The sequence below is a fragment of the Mytilus trossulus genome, chromosome 3 (genome assembly GCF_036588685.1).
Source record: "Mytilus trossulus isolate FHL-02 chromosome 3, PNRI_Mtr1.1.1.hap1, whole genome shotgun sequence".
NCBI classification, from domain to species: domain Eukaryota; kingdom Metazoa; phylum Mollusca; class Bivalvia; order Mytilida; family Mytilidae; genus Mytilus; species Mytilus trossulus.
Genome location: NC_086375.1, coordinates 58136815 through 58154555, shown reverse-complemented (window position 1 = coordinate 58154555; position 17741 = coordinate 58136815). Strand labels below are relative to the sequence as shown.

At 32.9% G+C, this 17741-nt stretch overlaps 1 protein-coding gene across 4 annotated transcripts in view; it reads left to right on the top strand.

The window, feature by feature from the left end:
- Positions 1-17741, top strand: part of LOC134711966 (1-phosphatidylinositol 4,5-bisphosphate phosphodiesterase beta-4-like) — an 88258-nt gene that overhangs the window by 30667 nt on the left and 39850 nt on the right. For all 4 annotated transcript variants that reach the window (XM_063573026.1, XM_063573027.1, XM_063573025.1 and 1 more), the window contains 4 exons: positions 1301-1380; positions 11697-11750; positions 12550-12631; positions 13362-13462. In XM_063573026.1, coding sequence (XP_063429096.1) covers positions 1301-1380; positions 11697-11750; positions 12550-12631; positions 13362-13462 — 317 coding nt within the window. The remainder of the gene's footprint in view (positions 1-1300; positions 1381-11696; positions 11751-12549; positions 12632-13361; positions 13463-17741) is intronic.

Here is a 17741-nt window from a genome sequence, read left to right as displayed (position 1 = left end):
CAAGAAAATTTGGTTATGTCATTGCACATAAATGTGGTTTCTTGTTAGGTGTTTTGTAACGTAAAAGATTTGATATTCAAATTGTTTTCAAACAATTAACAGAGCAGACTCCATTGGGAACTGAATTATTGATTATCTAAATAAAAGGTTTTGATATTGAATTGGAAAATGTTTTCTTCAGAGGGGTAATTAAAAAGAACTTAATAAAAAAATAAGTTTTGAATAGTACAGTCACAATATTACTAAATCTTATTTAATTAAGTTTTCAACTAGAAATAGTAGAAGCAGTCATTGGAGAGGTTATGAACTTTCTGTTGAGCTTAAAGAATTCTACAATCCAACAGTGGCTTTGTGTTTCTACTATAAATCATTTAAGGTAAACATTTTGTGATGTTAAAAGTTGTTACTGTTCCTGTTTGTTCGAAAGACCTTGACCTCATTTCATAGAAAAGAGATCAAGGTTATATTTTTGGGTTCACATCTGTATCTCAGATACTATAAGCAATAGGTCAACTACCAGTATATATATATATATATATATATTACGCACTAAATCAGTTATCCTGAAGAGTTCCAATGGAAGGATGAAATCAATTGAACTGGAACTGTTAACTTGTTACTTATTTTACTAATTAATTTATGAATATATATATCTGCACATGTGAAAATGATTGTAACGTGTAATGTCCATGTGGCAGGTTTTATCTGATTGTGACCTCAATGTTATGGTTCATTGGTCAATGCTAGGTCTATTCATCAGATACTTTTATCAAAAGGTCATCTATATTTGGTGTATTTATTGACTGTGTGGTGTACATGTCTATCAGAAAGGGTCCATCTGACCGTTACCTCATGGTTGTGGTTGATATGGGGTAAAGAGTAAGTTTTCCTAATTAGATGCTGTGCTGTTTGGTAGTGTTCATCTGACCTTGATTTCCTTTCATGGTTCATTGGTCAACATTTAGTTTTCCATGGTAGGTTACTTTCTCATATATGACAAGCAATAGGTTTAAACTATGGTTAGTATATGAAATGATTGTAAAGTGTACATTCCTGTATGGTGACTTTGACCTCATGATACTGTTTACTTGATACAGATTTTCATAAATTGACAAAAAGTATGATATGCAAGGATTTTTCTAATCGTTTTGATTATAACATTTCAAAATAAGTGTTATATGCATGACATGCTATAAAATTTAATTCCACTGCTAAGTTCTATGTCATATATCATAATCATAGTTCCTTAAAAAATTTGTGAACATATGTTGAACTAACAATGCTATTTTGTTACATACAGGAATGGTTTGAAGGTCTGAGACAACTTACACCTAATACCAAGGCCAACAACATATGTCCTATGACCTCACTGAAAAAACAGTATGTATTATTAAGTTTCAGTTGAACCTTATGGTATTTTGTAGTTTATTTTAGCAGAGAACTTGGTAGTTATAATGGAAATAGATACTAGTGCAATGATTTGTTAACATTTATGATAACAAATAAGAAAATTTGAGAAACATCCATAGATAACAGAACTTTCTTTCTATAAGACTGATTGGTGAAATTGTTAAAATGTTGACCTTATTTTTTAGCTCAGATACTCTTACATGATTGAAGAATAATTTCATTCATAAGCAGACTATCTTAAAAAATGTCTGAAGCATTTTTCAAAATTTTATGTGTAATTTTAAAATTTATAATCCTATTTATGTTTATTGTGTGATGATTGTTTATTCCCCACCTATGATAGTAATAGGGCATTATGTATTCTTGTCTGTGTGTCCGTTTGTCCATTCAGTCAGTCCGTTTGTATATAAAAAAGAAGATGTAATATACCAAACTAGATTTTTGACCCTAATATTACGGTCCTCTAAACATAGAAAATGATCATGATGATAGTGCAAGTGTTCTCTAAACATAGAAAATGATAGTGAGAGTGGGGCATCCATGTACTATGGACACCTTAAGATTCCTCACTTTTTGCTGATTGAAGAATGCATAGCAGCAATGATAACAAATAGGTTCCCATTGAACTCTGTGAGAGATCACATTTCCTGATCTTCTTCTCATGTACATAGTTCTGTTGTTTATTCTACATTGAAAAAAGCATGAAAACGCATTCTTGTTTTTTAAATTCAGATATTGCAAATGATAAGAATTCTCATCTATGAAATTTAGAATAAATTTTATGTAGTTAGTAAGGTGATTTGCTTTTTACATAATAAATGGATTTACTTAGTCGTTAACACCTAATACTTAGTTAAGTCCAATAACTTGTTTGTTGAGACTTGTTATTAGGATTTTAAAAGGGCATGATGTACATAAATGTCCCATCTACTGGTATTTATGCAGAAAAATATATTGGCAAAATGTTGCTTGTATAATGTTAAAATGTGATAAATTTACAGTGAAAATGAGATTGTTAATCAATATATATTTCTTTGAGGATGTTTCAGTGTAGTGGTAGATTGTGCTTGACATTTTATGTTCAAAAGAATTTGTGCATATAACTTAAAGCATTTAAGGTTCATTTCCACTAGCAATGATGCATAAGTGAACATTTGTCAAAAAACCTTTTTAGTCTAATGTAAAATGATGTTACTCAACCTAAGGACATGAAACTTTTTAAATCATCCTGAAAAATTTATCAGTATTTCACGAGTCATGCAGAATGAAAAGAGTGCTGTCTGAATATTAAATAAAACTGTTTTGTTCAGTATATATTTAAAACATATTCTGTGTTCTAATAACATCCCTACTAAAATATATATATTACTTGTGATATAACAACATTTTAATAAGGTTATCTTAGTACAAATCTTTGATGTATTTCTCCATCACATACTTAAGATTTTTTAATTTGTCCTTTTATGAAGTTAGTGGAAAGGTAATGTGTTTTCATTACATATATTCGACTCTTTATCATTGCCCATTGTATCAAAATTATTTATTTTATCCAGAATAACATATAGTAAGCTCCTTGCTGTTTAAAGCTAAATTTAAACATTGCTGTCTCATATACCTTACATTCCCTTGTTTTCACATATACTAAAGAAGTAATGACGAAATTTATAATTCTGGTACATGTGTCCCTAAATATATAGATAAATAGGTATTAGTCTCATAAATATTATAAGAGTAATGAGCTTAAGTCATGAAATTCTATTATAATAACTTATTAAAACATCTTTCTGCTCATTGCAATCACAAATCTGCAAATAATATTGTAGAGAAATTCCTTGTTATTGCCTCCAATTCCTTTAGACATGTCACTGTACCATCCATTTTGTTTAAGAGGAAAGAATTTGTCACAGTAAACTCCTTAGTATGTCAGAATTGATGAGTGATAAATGATTAGTTCCTCTATAATTATATTCCTTATACATGAGATAAAGGATAATAATCAAATTAGATGACATCATGGTAAAATGATGAATTGAATACCCAGTTATGTTCACATGTATTGCCATGCTTGATATCTTTCTTATTGATAATATTTAATTCTGGTGCCATGATCTTTAGCTATATCTGTTACTGTAATTAAGAAGTAAATGTTGTTTGAAGAATTATTTTGTTGGCTAATGTTGATTTTTTTTCTAGTTTTGAGTTTTTCCTTTGGCCAAGTTTCCTGACTAAAAACATGTATTCTCAATGAGAACACATCAATACATCTAAATCTAAGATCATACTTAATCTATCAAGACTACAACTATTATCTTCAACTGCATCATTCCTGTATCAGAAAGAACTTATTTATCTAATAGCAAAAATAAAAATTGAAGAAATATTTGAACCTTTTACAGTGCTTATCCAGTGACCTTTGGGGTATCACATTTGCAAAGACCAAAACAGTTTACCGATTTGCTGTCAGATTTCTACTCCAACTAACTGATCAACTGGTAACATATTTTAGCAGATTGCTCAAGTGAAATGTTGTTAGTTTGAAGTGAGTGCTGTAAAATAAAAAAAGTTATACTTACCATCGGATCCAGTCAGTTGATACCTTGGTCAATCCTTTCTAACACAAATAATATCTTACTATAGTATGAGTCACTGAATAAAATGGTCTAATTTTAACATGGAAACTTCTATCATAAATAAATATTATAAATGAATAGTTCAAAACATTGTTTTGTAGGTGTATATTTTATAGCTTTGTCTTCTAAGATGAAGTTATTGTGCAATTGTGATTCGAATAACATTTACTATGCAAATTACTGATCTGCTGTCATTAAAGGGAAATAATTTATATTGAGTTCAAATGTACACATAAAATTTAATCAATGATACAAGGCTTATGATTTTGCCTACAAAAGATTCATAAAAAAAAAATGAAATGCAAAATTAGTATGAAATTGAAGGGCATGTAAAACACAAATTAGAAAGGTTTTGCAAAATACTGCTTATAAGATATCTTGTACTCCTTGGTAGACAATCCTTTATACTTTGAACAATTCAACATTTTGCAAAACAGCTGTTAATCGTCTTTCATCATTAAATAAGTTTCATTGTTGGTTTTAGAACAGAGGATAAAAGTTAAATAATAACAGAAATAATGTTACAACAAATTAAATGGGGAAATTTGATATTTGTCAGACAGAACAAAATTTTGCTGATTATTTGTAATGTAAATTATTTCCCTTTATTGCCAGCAGATCAGTAATTTGTATACAAAATGTTATTCGAATCACAATTGCACAATAACTTCATCTTAGAAGACAAAGCTATAGAATATACACCTACAAAACAATGTTTTGAACTATTCATTTATAATATTTATTTATGATAGAAGTTTCCATGTTAAAATTAGACCATTTTATTCAGTGACTCATACTATAGTAAGATATTATTTGTGTTAGAAATGATTGACCAAGGTATCAACTGACTGGATCCGATGGTAAGTATAACTTTTTTATTTTACAGCACTCACTTCAAACTAACAACATTTCACTTGAGCAATCTGCTAAAATATTTTACCAGTTGATCAGTTAGTTGGAGTAGAAATCTGACTGCAATTTGGTAAACTGTTTTGGTCTTTGCTAATGTGATACCCCAAAGGTCACTGGATAAGCACAGTAAAAAAAAAAGAACAATTGTGAGAAGAGAGATTAACAAATAATAATTTGACAAAAGTTCATTTTGTGTTGAGAAGATTCATTTCCAATTAGGTCATCGTTTTGTAAGGTTTGCTCCGACTCCTTATAACTTGGAGTGATTGTATAGACAAACCGCTAGTATATTAGGTATAATTTCAATCTCTATTTCCCATAGAATATGGACTTACAGAAAGTTAAAGGATATTTTCCGTTAGGTAAAAGTAGGAGAAACATTAAGATACAAGGTTAAGGTGTGCAAACATTGGTCAGTATATTTAGTCCGTAAAAATTACTCTAAGCAAAGATATCTATTACCAAAAACACATGTTTGCTCTTTTTAACCATGCTTGTTTAAATATTGAAATAATAACTTGTAAAAAAAATAAGTAATTAAGCATGCAGTATATATTATAAAAATGAGGAGATGATGGTATGATTGTCAATTAAACAATTATCCACCAGAGTTTAAATGAAGTGATTGTAAATGCTGGTCAGATGATTAGAACATTTTAGACAAGTATTTCTTCTCTGTAAACGGACAATGAACTTGTAAGATATATAATGAATTCTTACACTTTCATTTAAGATTGGGAACAGTATCAAATATGATAACAAGTACAATTGATTAATACACATTTCATTAGATTGTCTGTAGTAAATGGTATTTTGTAATAGTTTCTCCTTTAAGTGTAGCTTACATTTTTATCCCTAGGGATATATAAAAGTCACACTGATACTGTACCATCAGATATCAAGGCACCAAGGCACTAATCAATACTATTTGCTGCATGAACACCCTTGCTGCTTAAATTAACCTTTTTAGAATTAATGATTTTTTGTGATCATGAAAGACATAAAGTTCGTACACAATATTATTCTGAGAAGAAAAATAGATTGGTGTGGCCAGTGTTATTTAATTGGGAGAATGTTTTTCTAATTGAATTTCCTACTATTCTGTTGACAATGTTTGGTAAATAAAAGAAAGATTTCAATCTGCTGTTGATGGGAACCTATAGATAGAGAAAAGTTGACCTTAATGATTGATGTATGTAAAATGATCAGAATAATTGACTTCTTTCTTTTGATTGAACTCAGATTAGTAAAGTCTGATTAGAAACCACAGACATTATTTACCTGCTTCTCTTCAGAAAAATAAACAGACATGAAGGAACATTATGAGGAAAAGCATTGATAATTGAAATCTGACTTTCAAAGATCTGCTGTTTTTTTAAGTTCTCAATTTTAATGTGAATAACAGCATATGAACAGAAGGCATTACTGAATGTAAAAAAATACAGTTAACTTTCTATGTGTGAGAGAGCCTATCTTTAAGTTGAATAAAACAAAATATGTAACAAGTTTATTAATATTTTCATACTCTTTTGGTACCGTTGGTATACAGTTGCAGCATTAAGAAATACCTTTCAGTAGACAATTGATTTATGTCAACATTTCTATAAGCAGCCCTTAATATCAGTTTAGGGAAGAGGAGACTGTGCTACTTATTCATGTTTCAGTATCTCTGGAACATATACCCTGTTTAAATGTTAACTTATCAAAGGCGGATCCAGGGGTCCTGGGGGCTTGGGCCCCCCTTTCGTTGGAAAACTTTGGTTGATTATTTAGGGAATCACTGAAGCATGACTAGAGCAGGCCCCTCCCCTTAGGTCAGTCAGCTGGCCCCCCTTATGAAAAGTTCTGGATCCCCCACTGCTTATTATTATACAAAACACTTTTAAGTACTTGCTTTTGTGATTGATATCACATGAAGATTCCTATAGCGATATGTTAATAAAGGTCATTTGAAACAAGTTTCTGGTGATAATAATGTTAATAAAATTATTGAACCAATGCATGCTTATATGCATTAAACTAAGATTTTCTTAAATTTATTACAAAGCCATAACATATAATCAACAAAGTTTAATTTAATTAGGGAAATGATGATAACAAAATTACTGCTAATTAACTAAAGGGTTTTGGTGACAAAGTCCACTGATGGTTACCTTGAAGTTGATAAACAATCAACAGAGAATCAGGAAGCAGGTGAAAAATAATTTACAAGATATAGATATATATATATTTTTGCTATAATTTCCATGAGTTTCCATTTGTTAATTAAACTTTGTCATAACAGCTGTTTAATGATTAAGTGTATTATTTTTTTTCTTTTCGAATCATTAGCACTGACTTCTGTGTTTGTTACCCATTTGCTCTCATGCTGTTTTTTACCTCCACATTCTCTGTTTGGTTGCCACATTTCTAACCATGGGTCTCATTTTAATAGTCTTTGCATAGGGAAAAACTGTCTATGAAATTATATTAGGGGAAGATTGATCTCAATAGCAATACATTTCTGAAGATAAAGGAATAACTATAAAAGGAAAGTACATGTATACATGTTTTATATAAAAATAAGTTAATCAATAATACATGTATAAGACATATTTAACTATTCTATGCTCCTGCCATAGCTGAGGGGGCATTAAGTTTTACCCTCGTCCATCTTTACTCTTTCAATCCATCTAATCATACATCAGTACTTCCCAATGTTGGTTTCCGTTCTCTAACTTGCCTGAACCAAATGTTGGTTTCCGTTCTCTAACTTGTCTCAACTAAATGTTTTGAAAGTTATGTACAATGCCTATTACCACAAAATACAGATTAAGTTTTAAATATAGTGGTTTTGTTTTTACTGTTCCAGAGTTATGCCCCTTTACAAATAGAAAAATTGCTGAATATTTCATTTCCATTCTCTAACTTAAGTTTGCCTCAACCAAATGGGATGCAACTTATATACAATACTTATTACTACAAAACTTAGATAAAATACAAATTTGGGTAGAGTTTCTTTTAACATTCTTTATTAATGTCCCTTTATAACTTTATATGATATGCTAACAGGGGCATTATCTGTGTCCCAAGGACTCATTCCCAATTTATTTTAAATACTTGAATAATATTTTTCTTCAATAGAAAAATTCAGTGAAGTATAGGTAAGCACAGTCAAAATATAGCCTTATAAATCAGTTCACTATAAACATCCAGCGTTAAATCTAACAAAAATAAACTTTATAACGTCAGTATATAAAAATGGTCACTTAATTTTGTATTCCTCTGTGAATGAACTAATTAGTGTCAGTGTTTACAATGGAACTGATTGCCTGTCATCAATGAAAAACAATATGTCAGCACAATGTCTGATGAGTCTGACTCCAAACCAATATGCATTCCCTTTCAAAATAGAAAACGGGAGTTAAACAGGACTGAAATGATTTTTCCCAGGTGATTTTACAAATAAACAATAATTTCAAATGATTTTACTATATATTGAGAGTTATTTTCTCCCATTGTTAATTGCATTGTAGAAAAATTTGAAGTATAATGTTCACTTGTTAAAAATGAAAGCTTTATATGGTTTTATTTTTAGATCACCTGGGGTTGAAGTAATAAAACTATGCTAAATGCTTGGAGCACAAAAATCATGTCGAAATATGAAATCCAATGTTTTAATTGGTTGATTTCGAGTACAAGTACTTAAAACAGACTGGAAAGTTTTAGGACCGTAAGGCCTGGCCTGAAGGGCTGAGTGAGCTGTTGTCCATTCTTGCTGTGGTTAACTTTTTACATTTTGAACTTCTTTAAGAGAAGAACTTAAGGAATAAAACCAAACATGGTATGAATGTTCCTAATGAGTTGCTGACCAAGCATTGTTACTTTGAAGGCCATCCATCATCCAAGGTGCCCCCAGTGGGGGACTTCGTTTAACATAGGACCCGATGGACAATACATACAAATGTCTTCTTTAGGATAACCACTGAATGGAATGGAACCAAACATGGCATACATGTTCCCTATACGCTGCTGACCAAATGTGGTTACTTTGAAACTGATCCATCATTCAAGATAGCCCCCAGTGGGGGACTTAGTTTAACATTAGGACCCTAAGGGAAATACATACAAATGTCTTCTTTTAGAGAACCACTGAATGGAATTAAACCAAACATGGCATTATTATCCATATGAGGTGCTGATGAAGTGTTGCTACGTTGTTACAGATTTACTGTTGAAGATGGCAAACAGGATTTTTTTATTATTAAATTGCTAGGCCAATATTAAACCAATATATTTGGGTATCTGTTATGCTTTTTATCTATTTTTACATGATTTCCAAAAAGTCAGGTTATCGACACAGGCTCTTGAGAGCCTCTAGATTATTATTGTGGACTTCCTACATTCAGGTATAAGACCATAAGAGCACAAAAACTAGTTTTATGACCCAGCTAGTATATTGTAAGTACTATAGTTTGATGATAAAATGATGTTCTGTCCAACCTTGCTATTCACATACACTTGGTAGATATTACTATGTCAATATTTGTGGTTTTCCCAACTAATTTGTTGTAGCTAGTACCATATTTCTGCATTTAAGTTTGTTATGCTTTTTTTTTTAACTAATCTTACAGAGAGAAAGTGTCTTTTAAAATTGAAATGACAGATCATGGACTTAATCCACAAATGACTCAATTTTTCTGTGTATTTTTTTGGTGTTATTTAAATGATGTTTAGAGAAAGCTCGGAAAACCCTGAATTATGGATTAAACAAGAGTATAAACCATAACAAAAGTATTAGATACCAAATAAAGTAAGATAATCTCTCCTTCCATTCATACCAAACGTTCCTCAATAGAGAACTGTAAATAATATTCTTACAAAGCTGGCATTACTCTCTTGGTGTTACAATCATGTAAACAATAGTATGGATAATTAAATAAAGTTTTCCCTGTTGCATGTCTTTGCCAGAACCTGTAGAATGTCAGAGGATGAACATTTCCTTGATGTTTTCATTATTCTACAGATTTTATTTGCTGTTGTCACCAAGCTGTGACATTTGAATTGCCTTTACTATAGGGAAATTTAACTTTTAATGATTTGTCAGTCGTATTTTCCTGCTGTATAATATTATTTTGTTTTAAGGAATTCAAAGCAGTAAATTGAAATGACATGTCTTTACAAAATTTAAGTATTTGTGTAAAGTTTAGAATTTAATTTATCAGGACTCTTTAAAGTTCAAGTTCATTAAAGCTTATGGAATATTATGTATTTTGATGTTGTTATTTACATAAAACTGATTCAGGAAACAGTATCGGTTTTCATTTGTAAAATTCTTTATAATTTAGCTTAAGATTTGACCAAAAAGAGTAATCAATACACAAAGAAAAAGACATTAGTTAATCACTGTTTCCTACTGGTTAAGATTTATTGAATATTTAGCAAGGGACATCAGCTTTGACTTAGCTTCATATATGTCTGTTATAATCCCATGATATTCATGTTATATTCTCTCATTTTATTTGCCTAAGTGAACTAATTTCTGGCATAATGATTGATTGTTCTTTTAAATGCATAGACATACTCATTTGTCAAAGAAAATACCATGTCACCTTAAACTTTGCTTCCACCCAAGCCAATTGAGCTTTAATAAACTAGGCTTTTTATACTAACATTGAGTAATATTCCCCCACAGTATATCATATTTCATAAGCTTGGAATGCAATACTTAAGAATTAATGTCGCATTCATTATGAGTTTTAAGATAAATATATTTGGTACTAAAATGTATATGTCATTGTAGAATCCTTTTCATCTTTGTTTAACAGGGTTCATCTGAACTCGACATTATTTTAATGGTGCATTGGTCAATGTTAAATTTTTTTGTGGTTATAAAATTGAGAATCGAAATGGATAATATATCAAAGAGACAACAACAAGACCAAAGAGAAGATAATAGTCCAAGGCAACCAAAGGGTCTTCAAGGCTGCAAATAAATCTTTCACCCGGAGGTTGGTCGGGCCCCAAAATTAAAATGTGTACTAGTTCAGTACATATTTTTTAGGGGCCAGTTGAGGGACACCTATGGGTGCAGGAATTCTCGCTGCATTGAAGACCCAATCGTGGCCTTCGGCTGTTGTCTGCTCTATGGTCGAGTTGTTGTCGCTTTGACACATTCCCCATTTCCTTTCTCAATTTTACTATTTGGTATATTTAATGATTGTAATTAGATGGACTGTATTTGACCTTGACTTCTTTGATATTGATAATTACTTGTTGTTTATGTGATACTTGTAGCAAAACTGTATCAAAGATTTCAACATGAATTAATTTTGATCAGTAAATTAAGGAAGACATTTCAGCATTACCCTCTTGTTTTTAGATTGTTGTGAAAATGTAAGTCACAATTGATATCTCATGTTTTCAATAATAATATCTTGTGACTCTTGCTTATAAGAAACAGGAATCACCTACCATTGTTTTCCTTCTATACTATTAATCTCCATGGAAAGCACTACTAATTTCATGGAAAACTGTCACACAGGTTTATATGGTGTTGATACTTTTTTCAAAATAGACTTTAAATAGATATTCACCATTTCCATTCTCAGTTTTATTTAAAACAAATCTGTGAACAGGAATTATGACCAGAGTATGTGTCAGATTTGAAACACATTAAAAGTAACAAAACAATAGAAAAGAATAGAAAAGTAACATTTCGGTGATACTGAGATATCAATACTAAAAGATTTGTTTCCTTTTCAGTTGGCTGAAATTATGTTTAATGGTGAATCCAAGTGGAAAAATTCCAGTCAGAAGGTAAGTGTCACAACCTTTATATTTCTTATTGTAATTCCATTTATAAATGAGGGTTGCAACAGAGGTATATATCTTTATGACGAATAAAGGTAAAAAATATTTCCAAATGATGTTAACAGTATTTTTTGTTGCATAATGATAAAATGTACATTTTCTTTGCGATGATAAAAAAATATCAACTGATTTTGAGAAATCACGTTAAATTCATTCTAAAATAATGGTTAGAGATAATCATTTGAGACTTCTTATGAATCACAATATGAATATTATACTAATGATAGCTTAAAAATGACAGTAAATGATTTTTGTACGCTATTAAATGAGGTGGTTAATACAATCTGGTCCTGAAAGGTAACTTGTGATTACAGAACATATAAATGCCATAAGTATTGGAAATAGTAAGTACAGTACATGGTGTATGATTCTAAAAATATCAACAATGTCTTTGTTAAAGTTATAATAAGAAATGAAGTTATCTTCCTTCAGCCATAATTGTAGTTAAGCCAATATACAGAAATCTCAAATTCATAGATGCTTAATACAATGCAATATTTAATTTTTAGATACAATTGCAAAATGAAAGCAATCCTTATCCATTTTAAAATTCTCACCAAATGTGAAGCTGCCTTTGAATTTATTTTTATTTATAGAACCTTTCATGTAACATTTATTATGTCATTGTCTAGCTGAACTAATCCTCATATTTTCACTCTGCTCATGTTGATTGATTTTAACACCATTAATCTAATAAAGTATTCTTACTGCCACTTTTTGATAAGTTGCTTCAAATATTTTTCAGCATTACAAGAACATTTGCCTCTGGAAGAACAGAAAAGATGATTATGCAATGTTTAAAAGATCTTGGTTTGCCAGGAGGCAAGGTAATTCTTTTTTTTGTCTGGAAAATTTCTGTACTTAATTTTTACCTATTTAACACCGCTTTAGGTTTTGTCATTTGTAGTAATACTTATTGTTGATATTTTATTGACATTCGATATCAAAGATTGTTTTAATCGAATCAGATGCAAAACATAATAATTGGAACATATTTTTAACGTAGACTTCGTAAAAGCATTTGTACTGATCTTTTGCTGACAGACAATATTGGTGTCTGGTAACCCATATATACGCTCTGGACCCTCTTGTAGATATCTGTGTCTTACACTTTTTAATTTGGTATCCAATATTTATGTTGTAGTTTGTTCTTTTAACAATGACAAAGAGAATGCATTTAGTTATTTAAACTACTTCAAATTACTTACTGTAGATTCCAAATTCTTATTCCCTTTAATTCTCACTGTCTTTGTATCTTCCTGTGTAATATAAAAAATAAATTAACAAATCTAGCAAAGTATTGTTTGTATTGACATAGCTGAAAGACACAGTTAGAAAATGGAACCTAAATTACCTACAAAATTAAAATGATTCCTAGCAAGAATACAGAAAAATGTATCTTTAAAAAAAATGAGTTAAAAAATCGATAATGATATAAATAAATTTACAGATAATATATCTAGTTATATAATCAAAGCATGCTGCTAGGTATGTGAGTGAAACTAAACCAAAGAATGAGATCAAATTAATTATTTTTCATTTTGATTTTATTTTTAGTGTGATGAAATAGAACCTGCTGATTTCACTTTTGAAAAATTTTATGAATTTTATCACAAGATATGCCCTAGGACAGATATTGAAGATTTATTTAAAGAACTGTAAGTATAAGAATGATAATTGTTAATAAGAAGACATATTGAAATCCAATTCATGTATCAGAAAATGTATTTGTTTTAACCATTACTGAAGTTTTTAAACTACAAAGAATATATGAGCTAATCATTAAAAAGATTTCATTCAATCATCTTTGCTTATAAAACTTCAGTTACAACGTTACCATGATAGTTCTCATGTCAATGATTAAAATAACCCAAACATCAGAAAGTTTTTTGGCAGTAAAATGGTAAGAATACACTCATTGATTATTAAAAACCTTGTCATCATCTTCTCTCTCATAAAAATATCAGCAGCAAGATATATAGGTTTGTTTTTTTGTTTTTTTTAGAATTTTTCCAAAATACAATTGATTAATTAGTGTTTAACACCACTTTCAATACTATTGTGTGTGTGCTATTTAATGGAAATTTGTTTTTTTTTGGCGGAGGAAGCCAGAGTGCCATTAATGAACCCTGACCTTTGGTAGGACAACTGACAATCCTAGTCAATTAAGGTTGGAGTACACCTGCCCTGTGAGGGATTTATACTCACAATGTCAGTGTTGACCATGACCTTTGGTAGAATAACTGACAATCCTAGTCAATTAAGGTTGGAGTACACCTGCCCTGTGAGGGATTTATACTCACAACGTCAGTGTTGACCATGACCTTCAGTAGGAAAACTGACAATCCTAGTCAATTAAGGTTGGAGTACACCTGCCCTGTGAGGGATTTATACTCACAATGTCAGTGTTGACCATGACCTTTGGTAGAATAACTGACAATCCTAGTCAATTAAGGTTGGAGTACACCTGCCCTGTGAGGGATTTATACTCACAACGTCAGTGTTGACCATGACCTTTGGTAGGACAACTGACAATCCTAGTCAATTAAGGTTGGAGTACACCTGCCCTGTGAGGGATTTATACTCACAATGTCAGTGTTGACCATGACCTTTGGTAGAATAACTGACAATCCTAGTCAATTAAGGTTGGAGTACACCTGCCCTGTGAGGGATTTATACTCACAACGTCAGTGTTGACCATGACCTTCAGTAGGAAAACTGACAATCCTAGTCAATTAAGGTTGAAGTACACCTGCCCTGTTAGGGATTTATACTCACAACATTAGTGTTGACCATGACCTTCGGTAGGAAAACTGACAATCCTAGTCAATTAAGGTTGGAGTACACCTGACCTGTGAGGGATTTATACTCACAACATCAGTGTTGACCATGACCTTCAGTAGGAAAACTGACAATCCTAGTCAATTAAAGTTGGAGTACACCTGCCCGGTGAGGGATTTATACTCACAACGTCAGTGTTGACCATGACCTTTGGTAGGACAACTAACAATCCTTCAATAGAGGTTGGAGTACACCTGACCTGTGAGGGATTTATACTCACAACTTCAGTGTTGACCAAGACCTTCAGTAGGAAAACTGACAATCCTAGTCAATTAAGGTTGGAGTACACCTGCCCTGTGAGGGATTTATACTCACAACTTCAGTGTTGACCATGACCTTTGGTAGAATAACTGACAATCCTAGTCAATTAAGGTTGGAGTACACCTGACCTGTGAGGGATTTATACTCACAACGCCAGTGTTGACCATGACCTTCAGTAGGAAAACTGACAATCCTAGTCAATAAAGGTTGGAGTACACCTGCCCTGAGAGGGATTTATACTCATAACGTCAGTGTTGACCAAGACCTTCGGTAGGAAAACTGACAATCCTAGTTAATTAAGGTTGGAGTTCCCCTGCCCTGTGAGGGATTTATACTCACAATGTCAGTGTTGACCATGACCTTTGGTAGGAAAACTGACAATCCTAGTCAATTAAGGTTGGAGTACACCAACCCTGTGAGGGATTTATACTCACAATGTCAGTGTTGACCAAGACCTTCATTAGGAAAACTGACAATCCTAGTCAATTAAGGTTGGAGTACACCAGCCCTGTGAGGGATTTATACTCACAATGTCAGTGTTGACCAAGACCTTCGGTAGGAAAACTGACAATCCTAGTCAATTAAGGTTGGAGTACACCTGCCCTGTGAGGGGTTTATACTCACAAAGTCAGTGTTGACCATGACCTTCAGTAGGAAAACTGACAATCCTAGTCAATTAAACTTGGAGTACACCTGCCCTGTGAGGGATTTATACTCACAACGTCAGTGTTGACCATGACCTTTGGTAGGACAACTAACAATCCTAGTCAATAGAGGTTGGAGTACACCTGCCCTGTGAGGGATTTATACTCACAACGTCAGTGTTGACCATGACCTTTGGTAGAATAACTGACAATCCTAGGCAATTAAGGTTGGAGTACACCTGACCTGTGAGGGATTTATACTCACAACGTCAGTGTTGACCATGACCTTCAGTAGGAAAACTGACAATCCTAGTCAATAAAGGTTGGAGTACACCTGCCCTGTGAGGGATTTATACTCACAACGTCAGTGTTGACCATGACCATCGGTAGGAAAAATGACAATCCTAGTCAATAAAGTTTGGAATACACCTGCCCTGTGAGGGATTTATACTCACAACGTCAGTGTTGACCATGACCATCACAAGGAAAACTGACAATCCTAGTCAACTAAGGTTGGAGTACACATGACCTGTGAGGGATTTATACTCACAACGTCAGTGTTGACCATGACCTTCAGTAGGAAAACTGACAATCCTAGTCATTAAAGGTTGGAGTATACCTGCCCTGTGAGGGATTTATACTCACAACGTCAGTGTTGACCATGACCATCGGTAGGAAAAATGACAATCCTAGTCAATTAAGTTTGGAATACACCTGCCCTGTGAGGGATTTATACTCACAATGTCAGTGTTGACCATGACCTTTGGTAGGAAAACTGACAATCCTAGTCAATTAAGGTTGGAGTACACCAGCCCTGTGAGGGATTAATACTCACAACATCAGTGTTGACCATGACCTTTGGTAGAAAAACTGACAATCCTAGTTAATTAAGGTTGGAGTTCCCCTGCCCTGTGAGGGATTTATACTCACAACGTCAGTGTTGACCATGACCATCGGTAGGAAAACTGACAATCCTAGTCAATTAAGGTTGGAGTACACCTGCCCTGTGAGGGATTTATACTCACAATGTCAGTGTTGACCAAGACCTTCCGTAGGAAAACTGACAATCCTAGTCAATTAAGGTTGGAGTTCCCCTGCCCTGTGAGGGATTTATACTCACAATGTCAGTGTTGACCATGACCTTTGGTAGAATAACTGACAATCCTAGTCAATAAAGGTTGGAGTACACCTGCCCTGTGAGGGATTTATACTCATAACGTCAGTGTTGACCAAGACCTTCCGTAGGAAAACTGACAATCCTAGTCAATTAAGGTTGGAGTTCCCCTGCCCTGTGAGGGATTTATACTCACAATGTCAGTGTTGACCAAGACCTTCGGTAGGAAAACTGACAATCCTAGTCAATTAAGGTTGGAGTACACCAACCCTGTGAGGGATTTATACTCACAATGTCAGTGTTGACCAAGACCTTCAGTAGGAAAACTGACAATCCTAGTCAATTAAGGTTGGAGTACACCTGCCCTGTGAGGGGTTTATACTCACAAAGTCAGTGTTGACCATGACCTTCAGTAGGAAAACTGACAATCCTAGTCAATTAAACTTGGAGTACACCTGCCCTGTGAGGGATTTATACTCACAACGTCAGTGTTGACCATGACCTTTGGTAGAATAACTGACAATCCTAGTCAATTAAGGTTGGAGTACACCTGACCTGTGAGGGATTTATACTCACAACGTCAGTGTTGACCATGACCTTCAGTAGGAAAACTGACAATCCTAGTCAATAAAGGTTGGAGTACACCTGCCCTGTGAGGGATTTATACTCACAACGTCAGTGTTGACCATGACCTTTGGTAGAAAAACTGACAATCCTAGTCAATTAAGGTTGGAGTTCACCTGCCCTGTGAGGGATTTATACTCACAATGTCAGTGTTGACCGTGACCTTCAGTAGGACAACTAACAATCCTAGTCAATAGAGGTTGGAGTTCCCCTGCCCTGTGATGGATTTATACTCACAACGTCAGTGTTGACCATGACCTTTGGTAGAAGAACTGACAATTCTAGTCAATTAAGGTTTGAGTACATCTGCCCTGTGAGGGATTTATACTCACAATGTCAGTGTTGACCATGACCTTTGGTAGGAAAACTGACAATCCTAGTCAATTAAGGTTGGAGTACACCAGCCCTGTGAGGGATTTATACTCACAATGTCAGTGTTGACCATGACCTTTG